This window comes from Saimiri boliviensis, chromosome 4, assembly GCF_048565385.1.
Source record: "Saimiri boliviensis isolate mSaiBol1 chromosome 4, mSaiBol1.pri, whole genome shotgun sequence".
In the NCBI taxonomy this organism is placed as follows: Eukaryota; Metazoa; Chordata; class Mammalia; order Primates; family Cebidae; genus Saimiri; species Saimiri boliviensis.
This window is the reverse complement of record NC_133452.1, coordinates 12,009,581-12,028,917: the sequence shown is the minus strand read 5'-3', so window position 1 is coordinate 12,028,917 and position 19,337 is coordinate 12,009,581. Positions and strand designations below refer to the sequence as shown.

Sequence of the window (19,337 nt, the reverse complement as noted above, 5' to 3'; positions counted from 1 at the left end):
AGCTGAATCCACATTACTAATACTGTGTTTTAAATAGACTCGTTTTTAACTTCAATAACTAGCTTCTGTTTTTCACAAAGAGAAGATTACAATAAACTTACCATGATTTTCTCCTTTATCTAAAGAAACCGTGTGCACATATATATATGACTTCATTTTTTCTCTTTCTACCACTTGAGTATCTAATGTCAGAGCCTTCTTCAGTGCCAGAACTTCATATGTAAGAAATAAAGAACCTCTTAAAGAGAAAAGAAAAAATTCATCATAAATACACAATCCAAATGTAACACAAGAGCTACTCTTCTCTATTAAGCTCATCATAGTAAACTTCTTTCTTTTTTATTGGGAAACAACGTATATACAGTAATATGCATATAACATTTATACAGTCATGCACCACATACTAACTTTTTGTTCAAGAACAGACCTCATATACGACAGCGGTTTCATGAGATTAGAATGGAGCTAAAAAAAATTCCTCCTAGTGACTGAGTAGCCATCGTAACATGACTCACATGTTTGTAATGATGCTATGTAAACAAATCTGTGCTGCCAGTCCTATAAAAGCCTAGCACATACAATTATGTATAGTATATAATACTTAATAAATGATCATGTTACTGATTTATGTGTTTACTATGGTATACTTTCATTGCTATTTTAAACTGTACTCCTTCTACTTAACTATAAAGTGCCTTAGGTGGATCCTTGAGGAGGTATCCAGAAGAAAGTGTTGTTATCACAGGATATGACAGCTCCATGTGTGTCCCAGCCCCTGAAGAGCTTGCAGTGGGACAAGATATGGAGGTGGAAACAGTGATATGCATGACCCTGACCCTGTGTAGGCCTAGGCTAATGGGTTTGTGCTTTCATTTTTAACAAAAACATTTTAAAAGATTTTTTTTTTAAATTTGCTGGCATAGTAGTGAGGCCTGTAGTCTCAGGAATTCAGGAGGCTAAAGCAGGAGGATCCCTTGAGCCCAGAAGTCCGAGGCTGCAGCATGCTATGACTGCACCCATGAGTAGTCACTGCTCTCCAGCCCGGGCAACAGAGCAAGATCTCATCTCAAAAAGATTTTTTAATAGACAAAAGTTTACAGAATAAGAATATAAAGAAAATACTTTTATATAGCTATACAATGTCTTTGTGTTCTAAACTAAGCGTAATTACAAAGGCCAAAAAGTTTTTCAAAAATTTAAGCTTATAAGGCTAAAAAAAAAAAAATACAGTAAGCTGAGGTTAATGATTAAAACCAGGATTTCATTTATTTTTAGAGACGGGGTCTCAACTATGTTGCCCAGGCTGGCCTCAAACTTCATGTAATCCTTCCGCCTCAGCCTCCCGAATTGCTGGGACTACAGGCGCACAACACTTCATCCAGCTAGGTTAATTTATTATTGAAGAAAAAAACATTGTTTTATAAAAGTATTGTAGCTGGGTGCAGTGATGCATGCTTGTAGTCCCAGTTAGTCACAAGGGTGAAGCAGGAGGATCACTTGAGTCCAGGAGTTCAAGGCCAGCCTAAGCAACATAGTGAGACTCCGTCTTTAAAAAAAAAAAAAAAAAAAGGCTAGGCACTGTGGCTCATGCCTATAATCCCTGTACTTTGGGAGGCCAAGGCAGGTGGACCACGAGGTCAAGAGATCGAGACCATCCTGGTCAACAAGGTGAAACCCTGTCTCTATGAAAAATACAAATACAAATTAAAAATACAGGTGGCTCACACCTGTAATCCCAGCACTCTAAGAAAACTTAGCTGGGTGTGGTGGCACACACCTGTAGTCCCAGCTACTTGAGAGGCTGAGGCAGGAGAATTGCCTGAACCCAGGAGGCAGCGGTTGCAGTAAGCCAAGATTGCGCCATTGCACTCCAGCCTGGGTAACAAGAGTGAAACTCTGTCTCAAAAAAACAAAAAACAAGCAAACAAAAAAAGTTTAGCCAGGCACAGTGGTTCACACCTGTTATCCCAGCATTTTGGGAGGCTGAGGCGGGGGAATCACCTGAGGTCAGGAGTTTGAGACCAGCCTGGCCAACATGGCAAAACCACATCTCTACTAAAAATACAAAACATTAGCCAGGTGTGGTGGCGAGTGCCTGTAATCCCAGTTATTTAGGAGGCTGAAACAGGAGAATCGCTTGAACTCCAGAGGCAGAGGTCGCAGTGAGACAAGATCACACCATTACACTCCAGCCTGAGTGACAGAGCAAGACTCCATCTCAAAAAAAAAAAAAGTTTCATGTGGCCTAAGTACACAGCGTTGATAAAGTCTACAGTAGTGCACAGTAATGTCTGAGGCCCTCACGTTCACTCACCACTCACTCACCCAGAGCAACTCCCAGTCCCATAAGCTCCATTCATGTTAAGTGCCCTATGTAAGTGTAACATTTTAAAATTTTTTTACTGTACATTTTTTTGTTTGGATATGTTTAGGTACACAAATACTTACCATCGTGTTGTAACTGCCTACAGTGTTCAGCACAGTCACATGCAGTACAGGGGTGGAGCCTAGGAGCAATAGGCTGTCCCATACAGCCTAGGTGTGTAGCAGGCTCTACCATCTAGGTTTGTGCAAGTGTATTCTGTGATGATTGCACAACAATGAAATAAGCTAACAACACATTACTGAGAATATATCCTCATTATTGACACATGATTGTATATGCGCATATACGTGTATATACACATTTTAGTTTACAAATAATAATAAATAGCTGCATAATCATACCCAGACAAGAAACAGAATATTAACAGTATCCCGGAAGCCCACAGTGTGTCTCTCCCTGATAATAACCTGTTCTCATCTCTATATATTATTCTGATTTTCATTATAACAATGTGCTTACTTTTCTTTACAGTTTTATCACCTATATGTCCATCCTTAAACAACAGAGCTTAGTTTTGCCTGTTTTTGAAATGCACATCAATGGACTCACACTACATGAATTCTTTTGCTCAGCCTTGTGTTTGTGTGATGCATCCATGTTCTTGCATGTAAAACGTACTTCCTTAACTTAGATTTTCCTATAGGATGCAATTATCCATTGCACGGATGGATATACTACAACTTAATTATTCACTCTTCCATAGATGGGCATTGAGAACATTTCTAGTTTGAGTCTATTACAACAATGCTGTTATATATCTTTTTTTTTTTTTTTTTTTTTCCGAGACAGAGTCTCGCTCTGTCACCAGGTGCCAGGCTGGAGTGCAGTGGCACGATCTCAGCTCACTGCAACCTCTACCTCCCAAGTTCAAGCAATTTTCCTGCCTCAGCCTCCCGAGTAGCAGGGACTACAGGTGTGCGCCACTACACCCAGATAATGTTTGTATTTTTTAGTCGAGACGGGGTTTCACCATGTTGGCCAGGATGGTCTCGATCTCTTGACCTCGTGATCCACCCGCCTCGGCCTCCCAAAATGCTGGGATTACAGGCGTGAGCCACCGCGCCTGGCCACTATTATGTATCTTATACATCTCGGCTGGGCGTGGTGGCTCACGCCTGTAATCCCAGCACTCTGAGAGGCTGAGGTGGGTGGATCACAAGGACAGGAGTTCAAGACCAGCCTGGCCAACACAGTGAAAACCTGTCTCTTAAAAAAAAAAAAAATGACATATCTTATATATCTGTACTGTGCATACCCGTACATGTTCCTCTAAGGTACGTATCTAGAATTACATACCTTCTGATAGTATACATCTCCAATTTTGCTAGATAATGACAAACTTTTTGCAAAAAGATTAGCCAATGTGTACTCCCATCATCCGCATATTAAAGTTTCTCCTTTCCTAACAACAATACCTGAAGTTAACTTTTAAATGTTGTTTGTTGTGTATCTCAAAATGAAGATTTCTTTTTTCCTAATCAGATTGACAACACACTCCCTAAATCCTGACACAAAGGTTGTACTCTGGATTCAGAGCTTAGCAACATTGTTTTCCTATACCTTCTGACTTTTGGTTTCCACCCTGAGGCAAGCAGGTGAAACAAAGTTTGGACACTGGCTAGCACCAGAGGAACACAAAGAAGCCTCTTTAGAATCCTCTGCTTTTGGTCAGGGGTGGTTGCTCAGGCCTGTAATCCCAGTACTTTAGAAGGCCAAGGCAGGCAGATCACCTGAGCTCAGGAGTTCAAGACTACCCTGGGCAACATGGCGAGAGCCCGTCTCTACTAAAAATGCAAAAAAAAAAAAAAAAAAAAGCCAGGTGTGGTAGTACACACCTGTGGTCCAGCTATTTAGGAGGCTGAGGTAGAAGGATCACCTGAACCTGGCAGGCAGAGGATGCAGTGAGTGGACATCACACCACTGCACACTCTAGCCTGGATGACACAGTAAGACCCTGTCTCAAAAAAAGAAACAGAATCCTCTGCTCTCTTGAGGATGTATCTGAACAGCCAACAAAAGGGGTAAATGTATTCAGTACTTTTATCATGTTTTCTATGAAAGACAAAATTATTTACTATAACAAAAACTGTAATTAATTTTCACTATATCCTGAATATAATTGTGAGCTAGACAAACTGCATTACAGAAAAGGGTACGTATACATTTATCCTTTGGCCAGAACGAGTCAAAGGGGAAAATTATCTATATATATTATGCCTTACATTACAATGTCATAGAGAAATGTCTGCATTTGCATAAAATGCCAAATATATCTCTTTTATCATTTTAGCATCTAAGAGCTAATTCTATATTTGTATTAGTAAAACAAAGTATTAACAAACACAGTATAATGGTATTACATATACATTCCTCCCCTAAAAAGAAAAAAAAAAAAAAAGGAGGAATGTGAAAACAGTTTGCTGAAAGAGTGTCACTGCATTCATCACACATGTGTTCCTGAGGGAACATCGGATGGGAGATATCGATCTGCTGGTTTTCTCAGTCAGCCTCAACTGCCTTTCATGTGAGTTTTACGGTGATTTAAGGGATTTTCCAAAATACTTTTGACTATAGTAATTTGTACCTTTTTTCACCCACTTTAGAAAGTAATATACAACATGACTTTAAGTGTGTCACAGCTAAGTGAGTGCCTGAAAGGAGTGTGTGTCAAAGTGCTTTTCTCACAGCAGCAGTGCCAGGGAGGCAGAGTTCCTGGTACACAGCTGGCTCCAGGAGAAAGCATTCCTCAGAAGGTAAGGAAACATCATGACAACATTTAAGTAGTGGAATCAGTGATTAAATCCACCAGTCTAATTCCAAAATCTATACCCTTTGAATACCCCATGCAACCTGTAAGACACTTCCATTGAGATTTCAAATAATGAAGCCAATTAATATTCCACAGTTGACAACTTACCCTAAAATAAGTGATCCAGTAAACTTTATTATATTTCCTTCAAAAGAAAAAAAGTCAATGTGATGAATTTCATTTTTTAAAGTGTGACAGGAAATAGGCAACAGGTAATTCTCTACCTATATCACATATTATCAGATGAGAAGTCATTATTTTTCTACTAACATAATCAGTTGCTATCAATAAATGGTCTCCTCTCCTCAAACACATCAATCAATTAAACACTGAGTGCAAATATAATGCGTATTGATGACATTTCCTACTCACTCTCCCCTTTCTCCACTTCCTAGTCCCTGTTCCACTACTGATGCTGACAGGACTACAGGTCTTCCATCAAATGCAACATGCAGGCAACTCACTTCCCTTCTGATCCCTTTTAGTTAACAATTAAATAAAGGAATGGGAAGCACTGTCCCTATCACTACTAGTACTATACTGAAGGATTATATTGTCAAGTGGGGACACAAAAGAATGTTTTCTAAAGTAATTATGTTATAATTGATGCTAAGGTATAGATGTACATAGCCCCATTTAAAAAGGAGATTAGGCCAGGTGCGGTGGCTCACGCCTATAATCTCAGCACTTTGAGAGGCCAAGGCAAGCAGATCACCTGAGGTCAGGAGTTCAAGACTAACCTGGCCAACACAGTGAAACCCTGTTTCTACTTAAAAAAAAAAAAAAAACAGTTAGCCAGGCATGGTGGCCAGCACCTGTAATCCCAGCTACTCAGGAGGCTGAGGCAGGAGAATTGCTTGAACCAGGGAGGTGGAGACTGCAGTGAGCCAAGATCGCCACTGCACTCCAGCCTGGGTGACAGAGCAAGACTCCGTCTCAAAATAAATAAATAAAATAAAAATATAATATAATATAGAGATTATATTCTACAAGTTTATTTATAAATGTTTGTTTGGGTCTTGGAAAACTTTTTTCATATTAAAAAATTCCTGTGGCAGACATTGCTAATTGCTTGCCCAATACACATGCCCTTTAGTCCTTACAAATATGCAATCTGACTGCCACCTAAAAATAATCAAATTCCTAGAGCAGTCTGTAGGTAGGGCTAACACAATTGTAGCCAACTGGATATAGACGGAAGTCTATAGAGGCAGATCCCCCCCCACATAAAAAGACAAAGCCTCAAGATGGCTTTTGGCCCTCTGCTTCTTGATGCCCAAGGATTCAGCAACCATCTTGTGACCATGAGGACAATGAAGAGAATGGAGCAGGAAGACAAGAAGATTGCTAAACTGCAATTCCTGCCCTAAACTGTCTCCACCTTGACTTATTATGATTTAAGAAGAATGAAAACCATATTAACCTAAGCCACTGGACTCAAGTTTCTATTGCATGCACCACGTACAACCTTAACTGATGTGGTACTCATGATGATTAGGTACTAAGGATAGCCCATAAAAATCTATTTTTTATATAAATATATTTTAATATATAATTTTACATATAGCATATTTTATATATATATAAGGGTATATATATGTATACATATTTATATATAATAAAATATATATTTATATATAATAGATTTTATATATATATATATACACACACACACGTATATAAAAAGAGAGTTTCACTCTGTTGTCCACACTGGAATGCAATGACACAATCTTGGCTCACTGCAATCTCCCTATCCCTAGTTCAAACGATTCTCCTGCCTCAACCTCCTGAGGTGCTAAGATTAAAGGCATCTGCCACCATATCCAGCTAAGTTTCGTATTTTCAGTAGAGATGGGGTTTCACCATGTTGCCCAGGCTGGTCTTGTACTCCTGATTTCAAGTGATCCGCCCACTTCAGCCTCCCAAAGTGCTGGGATTACAGGCATCAGTCACTGCACCCAGCCTTAACCTATAATTTATTGCACATATAGAGATAGTGCTTTGTTCAGAGATTCAACTCATGCTGCCAAGATGACATTTGTGCTCACTTCTCTTTTTGTATTTAAAACACAGTATCAGAATTTTCTAGATAAAAATGATCTTTCCCTAAAAACAGATTTGTCTTAAAGATCAAAAAGAAACTCCATGAGAAAAAAAACTTTGTTTTATTCAATATTGTTTTCTTAGGGTCTAGCAGAGTACCTGGCAGAGTACATGGTCAATTAAATATTTTTGCTTATTGTCAAATGATTAAAAGATGTTACAGGCCAATCTTCCCATTTTACACATAAAGGAAATATGCTCAGAAAAGGTAAGTTATTTCATTCTTCCATTCGACGAATACTATTTGATCACCTACTATATGCCATGCATAATAAATAACTAGGTTATAATGGTAAACAAGATAAAATACTGCCTTCACAAAGTTTACAGTATATGGGGAAAGACAGATAATTAACTAAGTTCTATACTGAACCTACAAAATGTGGGTTCAGTATAGATGAATGATGCTAAATTTAATTTAGCATCTAATTCAAAACATTTAACCACAAGTAACAGATCCAACCTGGCCTGGGGTGTCAGAGACGCTTCCTCAATGAAGGCAAGGCTACAAATGGAGTAGACTGCAGCCACATCCCAAGCCCCTCTAAGGCAAGGACAGCATCTTCCTTGCTCATTACTGCATGCCCAGAACCTAATATGGGTGCCTGGCACTTCGTTTTGCAAGAGTTTAATAAATATCTGCTGAATGGAAATGCAGTTATATTTAAGTTTAGGATGATGAGTACGAAATTTGACAGAAGTAAAAGAGGGAAAAGAATTCTCAAGGAAAAGAAGTATGTATGGCTCTGGTCCTATAAATTTGGGGTGGACTATTAGTACAGAAAGACATAAACTAATTTGAGATTTCATCATGGGTTCAAATAAGTTTTTGTGGCCCACCCTGGAAAAAGCCACAAGTCTATCCCTGTTTCTAAAAGAAAATAAGTTGTTTAAGCTGTACTCACTGATATCTCTCCAGTATGTGTCACTTTTTGGTGGGGAAGTAGAGGTTCCTATCCTTCTGCAACAGATGACACAATAAGCAGCCAGGGACATTCTGTGTAAGCAGAACAATTACAACAAATTTAATTTAGCATCTAATTCAAAATTAACCACAAGAACATGTTACCATCACAGTGGATGACCCACAGAGTTAGCTTTTTCAAGATCACAAAAAAAACTTTCCAACTAAAAAAAATTTCTCAGTCAAGCGCAGTGGTTCACACCTATAATCCCAGCACTTTGGGAGGCCTAGGCAGGCAGATCACCTGAGGTCAGGAGTTCGAGACCAGACTGACCAACATGGAGAAATCCTGTCGTTGCTAAAAATACAAAATTAGCTGGGCGTGGTGGTGCACACCTGTAATCCTAACTACCTGGAAGGCTGAGGCAGGAGAATCACTTGAACCTGGGAGGCGGAGGTTGCAGTGAGCCAAGATCACACCACTGCACACTAGCCTGGGCAACAAGAGTGAGACTCCATCTCAAAAAAAAAAAAAAGTTTTTCTCCCTTAAAAACTTAAGAGAGAGGCAGAGGTTGCGGTGAGCCGAGATCCCGCCATTGCACTCCAGCCTGGGTAACAAGAGCGAAACTCTGTCTCGAAAAAAAAAACTTAAGAGAGACTTATTAAATAATATATTGTTAGTATTTTCATTACTCTTCCTCATACTATAACTAATTGTGCATAGTTTTCACAATTGGAATGATGATCTAAATATGATATAGTCAGTCCCAGAACACCAGAATTAACAGGTAACCAGAATTAGATTATTAATCAGAGTATCAATATAGGCAAGAAAAACATTTAATGTCCTTGAAAATATACATATGTTTATGTATTTATCTCTGATAACTGAAGGCCCTACAGAAATGAGCAGCTCTACGTGGACGGTACCCTTAGAATCCTTAGACACATTTAGCTTTTCTCTAGTTCCTTCAGGATAGTACCCACATTGATTAAAAATTTTGAAATTTGTTAATTGTTGGCATTCTATCAAAGGAGAGCTGACACCCAACTAATTAATCAACTGAGTGAAGACGATCTAAACATGATGCAATCATTCCCAGAACACAACTCAGTATTCTAGAACCACATCAGATTGTCTTTGGGTAGTAAGATTTTTGCTACAAGGGGAAGGAGGGAAGGTACCTTGAGGGTACTTCTCTCTTCTGTTTTGTTTTCTATTTCTGTTCTTGTTTTCTTCTTTGAGTGCGCCCTGTCCTTTTCCTAACTTCTTCAATAATGCCTAAGACAAGCAATTATTGTTCTTTCACAAATACATTTAGGACTATAAATTCTTTTTTTTTTTTTTTTTTATTGCATTTTAGGTTTTGGGGTACATGTGATGAACATGCAAGATTGTTGCATAGGTACACACATGGCAGTGTGCTTTGCTGCCTTCTGTCACCTCACCTGTATCTGTCATTTCTCCCCATGCTATCTCTTCCCACCTCCCCACCCCCCCGCCCGCCCCTTATAATCCCAGCAGTGTGGGAGGCTAAGGCAGGCAGATCACTTGAGGTCAGGAGTTCAAGACCAGCCTAGCCAACTGGTGAAACCCTGACTCTACCAAAAGGAATCAGCCAGTTGTGGTGGTACCCACCTGTAGTCCCAGCTACTCAGAAGGCTGAAATGGGAGAATCACTTGAACCTGAAAGGTGGAGGTTGCAGTGAGCTGAGATCATGCCACTGTACTCCAGCCTGCCGTCTTCAGCAACAGTGAGACCCTGTTTCAAAAAAAAAAAAAAAAGACTATAAATTCTCGCTCTTAAATTCCACTGCAATTTTTCTCTAATCTGTGAACTGTTTAAGAGTGCGGCTTTTAGTCTGCCAATATATAACATTTTTAAAGATTATCTTTTTTTTTTTTTTTTTGAGACAGGGTGTGGCTCTGTCACCCAGGCCGGAGTGCAGTGGTGCAATCACCACTCACTGCAACCTCTGCCTCCCAGGCTCAAGCAATCCTCCCACCTCAGCCTATCAAGTAGCTGGGACTACAGGTGCCCACCACCACACCTGGCTAATTTTTTGTAGAGACAGGCTTTCACCATGTTGCCAAGGCTGGTCTTGAACTCCTGACCTCAAGTGATCCACCTGCCTTGGCCTCCCAAAGTGCTGGGATTACAGGCAAAGATTATATCTATTGTGCTATGTGATCCTTTAAAATTATAAAGACTCGCTTTGTTACCTGGTTCCAGTTAATATCTATAAATATATAATATAAGCTTATTATTTTGTTGTGAGCGCCATTATACCAGGCTTGTTAATTTTGTTTCTATAGTCTTGCTAATTTTTTTTCACAGCTCCAAATAGCCATTGAGTAGCCTTGCTAATTTTTGTCTGCATGATCTACCAGTATGAGAAGGGTTTTTTAAAAGTTTCATCCTGATTTGTATACTTGTCAATTTTCCCCTTTGGTTGTACATTACTTTTTTATTCATTAAGCAAATCCTTTTCTGAGTCCCTATGAACCAAGAACTGTTGTAGACGCTAGTGATTAAACAATGAAAAAAAAAATGCCCTTGCTTTCATGGATCTTACGCTCTAGTGCAGAACATCCCTATCAGTGTGGCAAACAAATACTACCCTTTTTAGGGGTCATGATGTGAAAAGATAGCCATTAGGTACCCACAGATTCATGATTATTAGAAACTTAGTACTTTCTTCCTTTTGTCATCACATCCTATCTTCCTTTATCTCTATTAATATTTATTAAGTTCTATTTCATATATTAATATATCCATGCCAGTTTTCTCTAAAGTATTTAACTATTTTACCTTTTTCCATCATGGTTATAATCTTTTAGTATCATTTATAATTTCAAAACCTCTCCTTTGATAGATGAATTTAATACATTTACATTTATCGTATGTCGGATAAATCATGATTTTATTACTCTTAAATTGGTTTAAAGTTATAACATTTATTTCTATTCCTTCAGTAAATAGCTACACTTCAAATGTGCTATATAAAGTATGAATTTAAACAATATAATTATCCTTCCAAATGAGAAAATTAAAATGCTTTAAATCCAATCTTCCCCTATCTTAGGCATTTTTGTCCAGTATTTTAATTCCATTTTATTTTTAAACAGCCCAAAAGAAGTCATTTTTTAAAGCAGTCAATCTAAATATTTACCAACATTTTGTCAATTTCTTCCCTTAGTTTTGTTTCTTGCATCCACAACTTCCTTCCAGGTTCAAATCATTCCTGATGAAGGTACATCCTTTGATAGTTTTCATGAAGGCATATATGTACTTAGCACTTGCACTCTCAGCATGTCTAAAAATGCTCAATTTTAGATATTCTAAAAAATAGTTGTGTTTGGGCCACATGTGACGGCTCATGCCCATAATCCCAGCAATTTGGGAGGCCAAGGTGGGCAGACTGCTTGAACCCAGGAGCTCTAGACCACCAGGAGTTCCAAGACCAGGAAAACCTCATCTCTCCAAAAAAATAAAAGATTAGCCAGGCCCATTGGCATGTACCTGCAGTCCCAGCTACCCAGGAGGCTGAGGCAAGGGAATTGCTCGAACCTGGGAGGCAGAGGTTGCAGTGAGCCGTGATAATGCACTACACTCTAGCCTGGGAGACAGAGTAAGACTCTGTCTCAGAAAATAATAGCTGGGTTTGGAATTCTCGGTTTAGAATTTAGAATAACCGATTTCCTTCATTACATTAATGATATTTTCACTGCTATTTTTTGTTGCTCAGGAGAAATCTAAGTCTAATTATTGTTTCTTTACAGGCAAAATAATAGCAAAGAAGTTTAAGAATGTGCTCTGTAGGACCATACTACCTGGTTTCAAATCCAGTTCCACCAGCAACTCATATTAGCCATTTTTTTTTTTTCTAATGATGCTTTGACATCTTAGGACCTTAAGAACCTAGAGAGTGACTGCCCCCTCTGGGATGGCTAACTGCTATAGGTAGCAAACAATTTGCCTGTGAGCATGCCTCTCAAACGCAAAGCAACCAATCCCAGGTGTACACCTCCAAGCACCACACACAGCTGATGATGCTTCCGTTACTCTGTATCTCCTCAGAGCCAGGAACTGGCCAACTACAGACCACCTACCTCTCTGGCCTGTCAAAATTATTCAAACTAACTCATCCTAAATTTGTTCAGCTTGTCTGCCCCGTCTCGCTCATTCCTTCCCACAAAAACCACAACAAAAGCAAGCTCTGGCCCATGCTTTCACATTGCTCATGTTCCTCCTGAATGACCCTGGTACTTCCCCATGTGGCCTTGTATGGTGTGGTGTGCCCATTATTCCTTGGCACCGGTACATAATAAACTCTTCTTTCTTTCTTTTCTTTTCTTTTTTTAGAGACAGGGTTTCGCCATGTTGGCCAGGCTGGTCTCAAACTCCTGACCTCAGGTAATCCGCCCGCCTCAGCCTCCCAAAGTGCTGGGGTTACAGGTGTGAGCCACAGTGCCCGGCCATAAACTCTTCTTTCAAAGCAGTTGTCTCTGTGTCTGTCTTCTTACCATACCTGATTAAAACAAAATCCAGGTATATTTTAAAACACTAGATATATGATAATGAGCTAGTTAATTAACCTGTGTCTCACTTTCCTCATCTATAAATGGCGATAATAAGGAAACTACTGTAAAGGATTGTTACAAATATTACATGAGTTAATATATGTAAAACACACAGTGCCTATTCCAAATTAAATGTTCAATAAATCTTACTTATCATTGGTATCAAAATTATATTTTATCTGGCAGTTTGAAGATCTTTGGTTTGTTTTTGATGTTCTTATAATTCTCTACTTTATGTCTATGTATGGGTTTGTTTTTATATACCCCACTCAAGATTTGGTATGCGCCTTCAATCTTAGAACTCACATTTTTCTTCGATTCTGCAATATTCTTAACAATTACCACTTTGACCCCCATTCAACTTTTACCTTCTGGTACTCATGTTAGATGTACGCTAGATTAAATATAACCTTCAAATCTCAACTTCTTCCATTTTTTTATATCTCTCTAACATGCATTACAGATTATTTCCCCAAATTTATCTTCCAATTAATTAATCCTCTATTTAGTTGTGTTTAGACTATCATTCAATCCATCCACTGAGTATTTCAATAACTTTTTATTTCTAAAATTTCCAGTTGGCTCACTTTCACACTTGGCTGCTTTTTTACACATAGTTGTTGTATTAAGTGCAGATTTTTTTTTTAAATGACCACAAATTATTCCTTTTCTTATAACCATGTTGCTCTTGAGAACCCTGTGACCAGCACCATGTAAAGATGCCTAGATTAGTCTGCTGGGTCACAAGAAAAATGTCCAATATCCCCATTAATGAAGCCAACAAGTAGCATGTGCCAGCCAGCACCAGCCACCAGGCATGTGAAGCCACATCAAACAACACGGCCCCTAGCTCACCCTACAAAACCGTATTCAACCCTTAGACTGCAAGCAATAATAAATGTCTGTTTTAGCAGGTAGCCTTTGAGACGGTTTATAATGCCTCAAAAAGCTGACATGTAATTTTTGTTTGTTTGTTTTTTGAGAGAGTCTCACTTTGTCGCCAGACACCAAGCTGGAGTGCAGTGGCGTGATCTCGGCTCACTGCAACCTCTGCCTCCTGGGTTCAAGCAATTCTCCAGCCTTAGCCTCCCAAGTAGCTGGGACCACAGGTGCGTGCCACCATGACCGGCTAATTTTTGTATTTTTTAGTAGAGATGGGGTTTCACCGTTGGCCAGGATGGTCTCGATCTCTTGACCTCGTGATCTGCCCACCTCAGCCTCCCAAAGTGCTGGGATTACAGGCATGAGCCACCACACCCGGCCTGATCTAAACCTTCCTTTACATGAGATAAATGAGGCTGCTGACAGCTTAATTTGGTATACTGTTTTAGAGTAAATTTTATTTTTTTATAAGTAGAGGGAATAAAGGAATACACTATAAAATAACAATAAGTACACCATAGGGCCAAGCATGGTGACACTCCAGGCCGGGCAGGGTGGCTCTGGGAGGCCAAGGTGGGATGATTGCTTGAGCACACCAATCAACTGACTATATCTATGGCATATGTCTGTAATCCCAGCTACTCAGAAGCCTGAGGCAGGAGGACTGGTTGAGCTCAGGAGCCCAACACCAGCCTAAGCAACATAGTGAGACTAAAAGCTCAAAAAAAAAGGGGGGGGGGCAGGCCGGGCGCGGTGGCACAAGCCTGTAATCCCAGCACTTTGGGAGGCTGAAGCAGGTGGATCACAAGGTTAAGAGATCGAGACCATCCTGGTCAACATGGTGAAACCCCGTCTCTACTAAAAATACAAAAAATTAGCTGGGCATGGTGGCGCATGCCTGTAATCCCAGCTACTCAGGAGGCTGAGGCAGGAGAATTGCCTGAACCCAGGAGGCGGAGGTTGCGGTGAGCCGAAATCGCACCATTGCACTCCAGCCTGGGTAACAAGAACGAAACTCCGTCTCAAAAAAAAAAAAAAAAACCCTCATGGAATTTATAAATATGGAGCTATTCCACTCCATCAATCTATTTATCTATCCTATATAAATACTTCCCTGTTTAGATTACCGCAGTTTTAAAGTAAATCTTGAAGCTAGTAGCATTAAATTCTCCAGCTAGGCCCTTCCTTTTCAACATGGACTACTGTAGGTCCTTGGCACTTCCACATAATTTTAGAGTCTGCATGTCAATTTCTATTTAAAAGCACCTTTAAGACTATGATTGTGATTACATAAAATCTGAAACACTGATTTTAAGTAGAGAACAGAGGAGAAATTTTGAGGAGACTAAGAAAGAGAAAGTAAAAAGGAAGAGATAATTTAAAAATCAAATATTCGAAAATTCCATTAAATTTAACACTATGGAGGTCACTGGGATCTTCATAACAGAAGCTTTGTTGCCCTGGTAGAAGCAGCAGCCAGACTGAAACATCATTTCATCCTTTCATTCTGATTGATAAAACCTGAATTGTCGCTGGGTACACAGATAACAAAAAAGACTACATCATCTTTCTTTCTGGTTAACTGTGGGCACTTACTAACACTGGCTAATGAAATATGAGTGGATGTGTCATATGCAATTTCTCAAAAGCATCCTTAAAAAGAAGGCTATGTGCCTTTCTTTCTCCTTCCCTCCTCCATCTTGCTAGAATGAGTAACTGTCAGTTCGAATTAAAGCAGTCATCCTACCATGAAGCATCATATTAAGGACGGTAGAGCAGCCAGATAGAAGAATTTGAGTCCCTGATGATTACAGAGCTGCTGCCATAAAAGCGAGGCTGCCTACCTATGCAATCATATACATATTTAAGCCAATATTATCTTGTTTGCTGTGTAATATAGCTGAATCTAATTCTAACACAAATATTCAAAAGTTCTTTTTTTTTTCTTGAGATGGAGTCTCTGTCGCCCAGGCTGGAGTGCAGTGGCACAATTTCAGCTCACTGCAACCTCCGCCTCCTGGGTTCAAGCGATTCTCCTCCCTCAGCCTCCCGAGTGTCTGGGATTACAGGTGTACGCCACCATACCCAGCTAATTTTTTGTATTTTTAGTAGAGACAGGGTTTCACCGTGTTAGCCAGGATGGTCTCAATCTCCTGACCTCGTGATCCACCCACCTTGGCCTCCCAAAGTGCTGGGATTACAGGCGTGAGCCACCACACCCAGTCCACATCACAGTTTTTAATATCTATATGCCAGTGATCTGAGTACCTCTAGCTACAGTCTTTCCTGACCCATCTATCCAACAGCTGTTGGAACATTTCCACTTGGATGTCCAATAGGCTTTTCATACTTAACGGTCCAAAACAGAATTCTTTTTCTCCCCAAACTCTTCCTCCACAAATCTTCTCCATCACCATCCACCAAACGGTCAATGCTTTTTTATTGTAAATGGTAATCTTCCTCTTAAGCAAAAAAACAGATGTTGCTCTTGATTCCTTGTTTTCCCCTTACCCTACATTCAAATCATGCATAATTCCTCTTCTCTTACATCAAAACATACCCCCAAATCCATCCACTTTTCTCTGTATTCACTGCTACACTCTTGTCTAGCTCAAGCCACCTTCATCTTTCATTTGGAGTAATAAAATGTCACCTCAATGGTGCTTTCTGTAACTTAAGAAATTGTCCTCAGAAAGATTTTTTTAAAAAAAGTTTGGGGCCGGGCGCAGTGGCTCAAGCCTGTAATCCCAGCACTTTGGGAGGCTGAGGCGGGTGGATCACGAGGTCAAGAGATCGAGACCATCCTGGTCAACATGGTGAAACCTCGTCGCTACTAAAAATACAAAAAATTAGCTGGGCATGGTGGCACGTGCCTGTAATCCCAGCTACTCAGGAGGCTGAGGCAGGAGAATTGTTTGAACCCAGGAGTCGGAGGCTGCGGTGAGTCAAGATCGCACCATTGCACTCCAGCCTGGGTAACGAGCAAAACTCTGTCTCAAAAAAAAAAAAAAAGTTTGGGTGATAGTAGTGCTGGTTGCACAATGTGAATGTCACCAAACTCAACATCTTACAATGGTTAACATGATGAATCTTTTTTTTTTTTTTTTTTTTGAGACGGAGTTTTCACTCTTGTTACCCAGGCTGGAGTGCAATGGCGTGATCTCGGCTCACCGCAACCTCCGCCTCCTGGGTTCAGGCAATTCTCCTGCCTCAGCCTCCTGAGTAGCTGGGATTACAGGCACGTGCCACCATGCCCAGCTAATTTTTTGTATTTTTAGTAGAGACGGGGTTTCACCATGTTGACCAGGATGGTCTCGATCTCTCGACCTCGTGATCCACCCGCCTCGGCCTCCCAAAGTGCTGGGATTCCAAGCTTGAGCCACCGCGCCCGGCCAACATGATGAATCTTATGTGTAACAAAATTTAACATGCAAACAAAAAAGAAATCTTTCACAGAGACAATGGTCTCTTCTATTTCCTTTCAAATATCTTGCAGCTGTGCCATTCACATTTAGGTCTTTTAATCTATCTGGAAACTACTGTTGTCAATAGTTTGAAAGCAAGAATCTAATCCTATCTGCTGTATTCCATAATGATGCCACATATCTCACATATCTAACCATCCTTTATTGAATAGTCTATGCTTTCCCCCTGCTTTGCAAAACCACTCAGTGGTATACTAAGTTCCCATATGTAAATAGGTATGTTTCTAGTTTCTCTATTCTGCTCCATGAATCTACTTCTCTATCCCTGAATCAATACCACACCATCTTAATAATTACAACTTCATATTAAGCTTTGGTATCTGATGTGGAGAGACCTTATTTTTCTTCTCCTTCAAAACTGACTTCCCCATTTTTGGTCCTTTGCCTTTCCATGTAAATTTTAAGTTCAGCATGTCAAGTTCCATAAAACCCTACAGTGATTTCAATTGGCATCACACTAAATTCACAGAAATTGGCAAAACTGGTATCTTCTTTTTGAGTCTTTCCATCCATGAATATGGTATATCTCACCATTTACTTGGGTCATCCTGTGTTCCAACAGAAACTTATACTTTTCTGTTTAAAGGGCCACAGAGTTTAGATAGATCTGTTTCTAGACAACTTTAGTTGTGAATGTCATTATGAATAGTGTCTTTTTATTATTAAAACTCCTAGTTGTTACTGGCATATAGAGGGTTTTTAAATGCAGAGTTCTTCCTGAAGGTCATTTCTGACATCCCCCTGGCCAAAATAAGACTTCTAGTTACTCTTTATCACATCATCAAATGGTATGTTCTCCTTAACTGATTTCAGTGTCTCTCTGCCCCCACCAAAATTAGTTACTTGTTCATCATTGTACCCCAAGTGCCTAGAATAGCTGGTACACATCAGGTGCACAAAAATGGAACTGATGAAGAGATCAAGGAAGAGAATGTATTGCAAGATAGAAAAAAAAAAAGCAAATAAAAGATTCTTGGGAAGAAGAAGACTTGGAGGCAATTTTTTTATTGTAAAGAGTGCAACAATACAGAAATCACCAGCTGGAAAATATTTGAGGGACAGAAAGAGGGAACTAAATGGAAGAGCTGGGTTCCCAAGAGATCACATGAATAAACACAATGTTAAAAAATAAATAAATAAATAAGCAGCATGAGGCTGGGCACAGTGGCTCACGCCTGTAATCCCAGCACTTTGGGAGGCCAAGGCAGGCGGATCACCTGATGTCAGGAGTTCCAGACCAGCCTGGCCAATATGGCGAAACTCTGTCTCTACTGAGAATTAAAAAATTAGCCGGGCGTGGTGGCACACGCCTGCAATCCCAGCTACTACAAAGACTGAGGCAGGAGAACTGCTTGAACCCAGGGGACCAAGGATGCAGTGAGCCCAGATCGCAACAATGCATTCCAGCCTGACCGACAGACCATCTTCAAAAAGAAAAGGAAAAAAAAAAAAAAAAAAAAAAGCAGCGTGAGCTTAATTGCGGAAATACAATTTAACCTAAGGAACAGAAACAAGAACTTCATACCTCAACTAGTAAAAATAATGAGAGTGTTCCTTTTTTACTACAGAACAGATTTGGGGTAAGAGAGTAACTTTAGAACCTTCTGGGGTCTTTCACTTTAAAATGACCGTTGCCGAGTTTAGAGATGTCACGGCATTCAATCTGTTCAATCTATGGGGTTAGAGAGGGAGCAGGAAGCGGTGGTCGGGAAGGCTCAGATGTGACCGGTGAGACCGTTTCCTACTCGTCCTCATTATCTCTCCGTGACTACCGAGCCCGGTAAGACCTACCGGCAGGTGCACTCGCCGAGGCTTCGACAGCAGCCAAAGTAAGGCTGCGACCAGGAAAGACGAGTCAGGCTCGCGACGACCAGAGAGAGGCCCTCGCGCCCTGCGGAGCGTGGGCGGGTCGGTCGGGTCCGCGCGCCTCACGGTGGTGCCGGGCCGTGCCAGGCCCCCGCCCTCCCTTCTCTCCACTCCCCACCGCGCCCAGCTATGCCGACGCCCCTGTCGGCCCCACACCAGCCCGGCCTCCACGTCCTACCTGCCGGCACGTGGACTCGGCCTGTCCCCAACAGCTCGCTGGACCCCGTCGGCGGTGAGCCCTCTCCGCAGTCGCCGACCAGGGCCCTCCACCCGGCGGCTGCCGGTTCACGACCCCGCCCCCTCGGCCGGCTCCGGG

The 19,337-nt window shown here is 40.6% G+C and overlaps 1 protein-coding gene across 5 annotated transcripts in view; it reads right to left on the bottom strand.

Moving 5' to 3' along the window:
- Positions 1-19,321, bottom strand: part of SERAC1 (serine active site containing 1) — a 66,097-nt gene extending 46,776 nt beyond the window's left edge. For 2 of the 5 annotated variants that reach the window (XM_074397201.1, XM_074397199.1), the window contains exons 1-5: positions 19,200-19,321; positions 9,843-9,966; positions 8,204-8,295; positions 5,304-5,340; positions 102-238 (exon numbers count right to left, since the gene is read on the bottom strand). In XM_074397201.1, coding sequence (XP_074253302.1) covers positions 102-238; positions 5,304-5,340; positions 8,204-8,294 — 265 coding nt within the window. In that variant the 5' untranslated portion in view covers position 8,295; positions 9,843-9,966; positions 19,200-19,321. Of the gene's footprint in view, positions 1-101; positions 239-5,303; positions 5,341-8,203; positions 8,296-9,842; positions 9,967-12,616; positions 12,737-19,199 lie in introns of those variants that run through there. The other 3 variants (XM_074397200.1, XM_010344306.3, XM_074397202.1) reach the window with 3 other exon arrangements.
- Between the last annotated feature and the right edge of the window lie 16 nt (positions 19,322-19,337).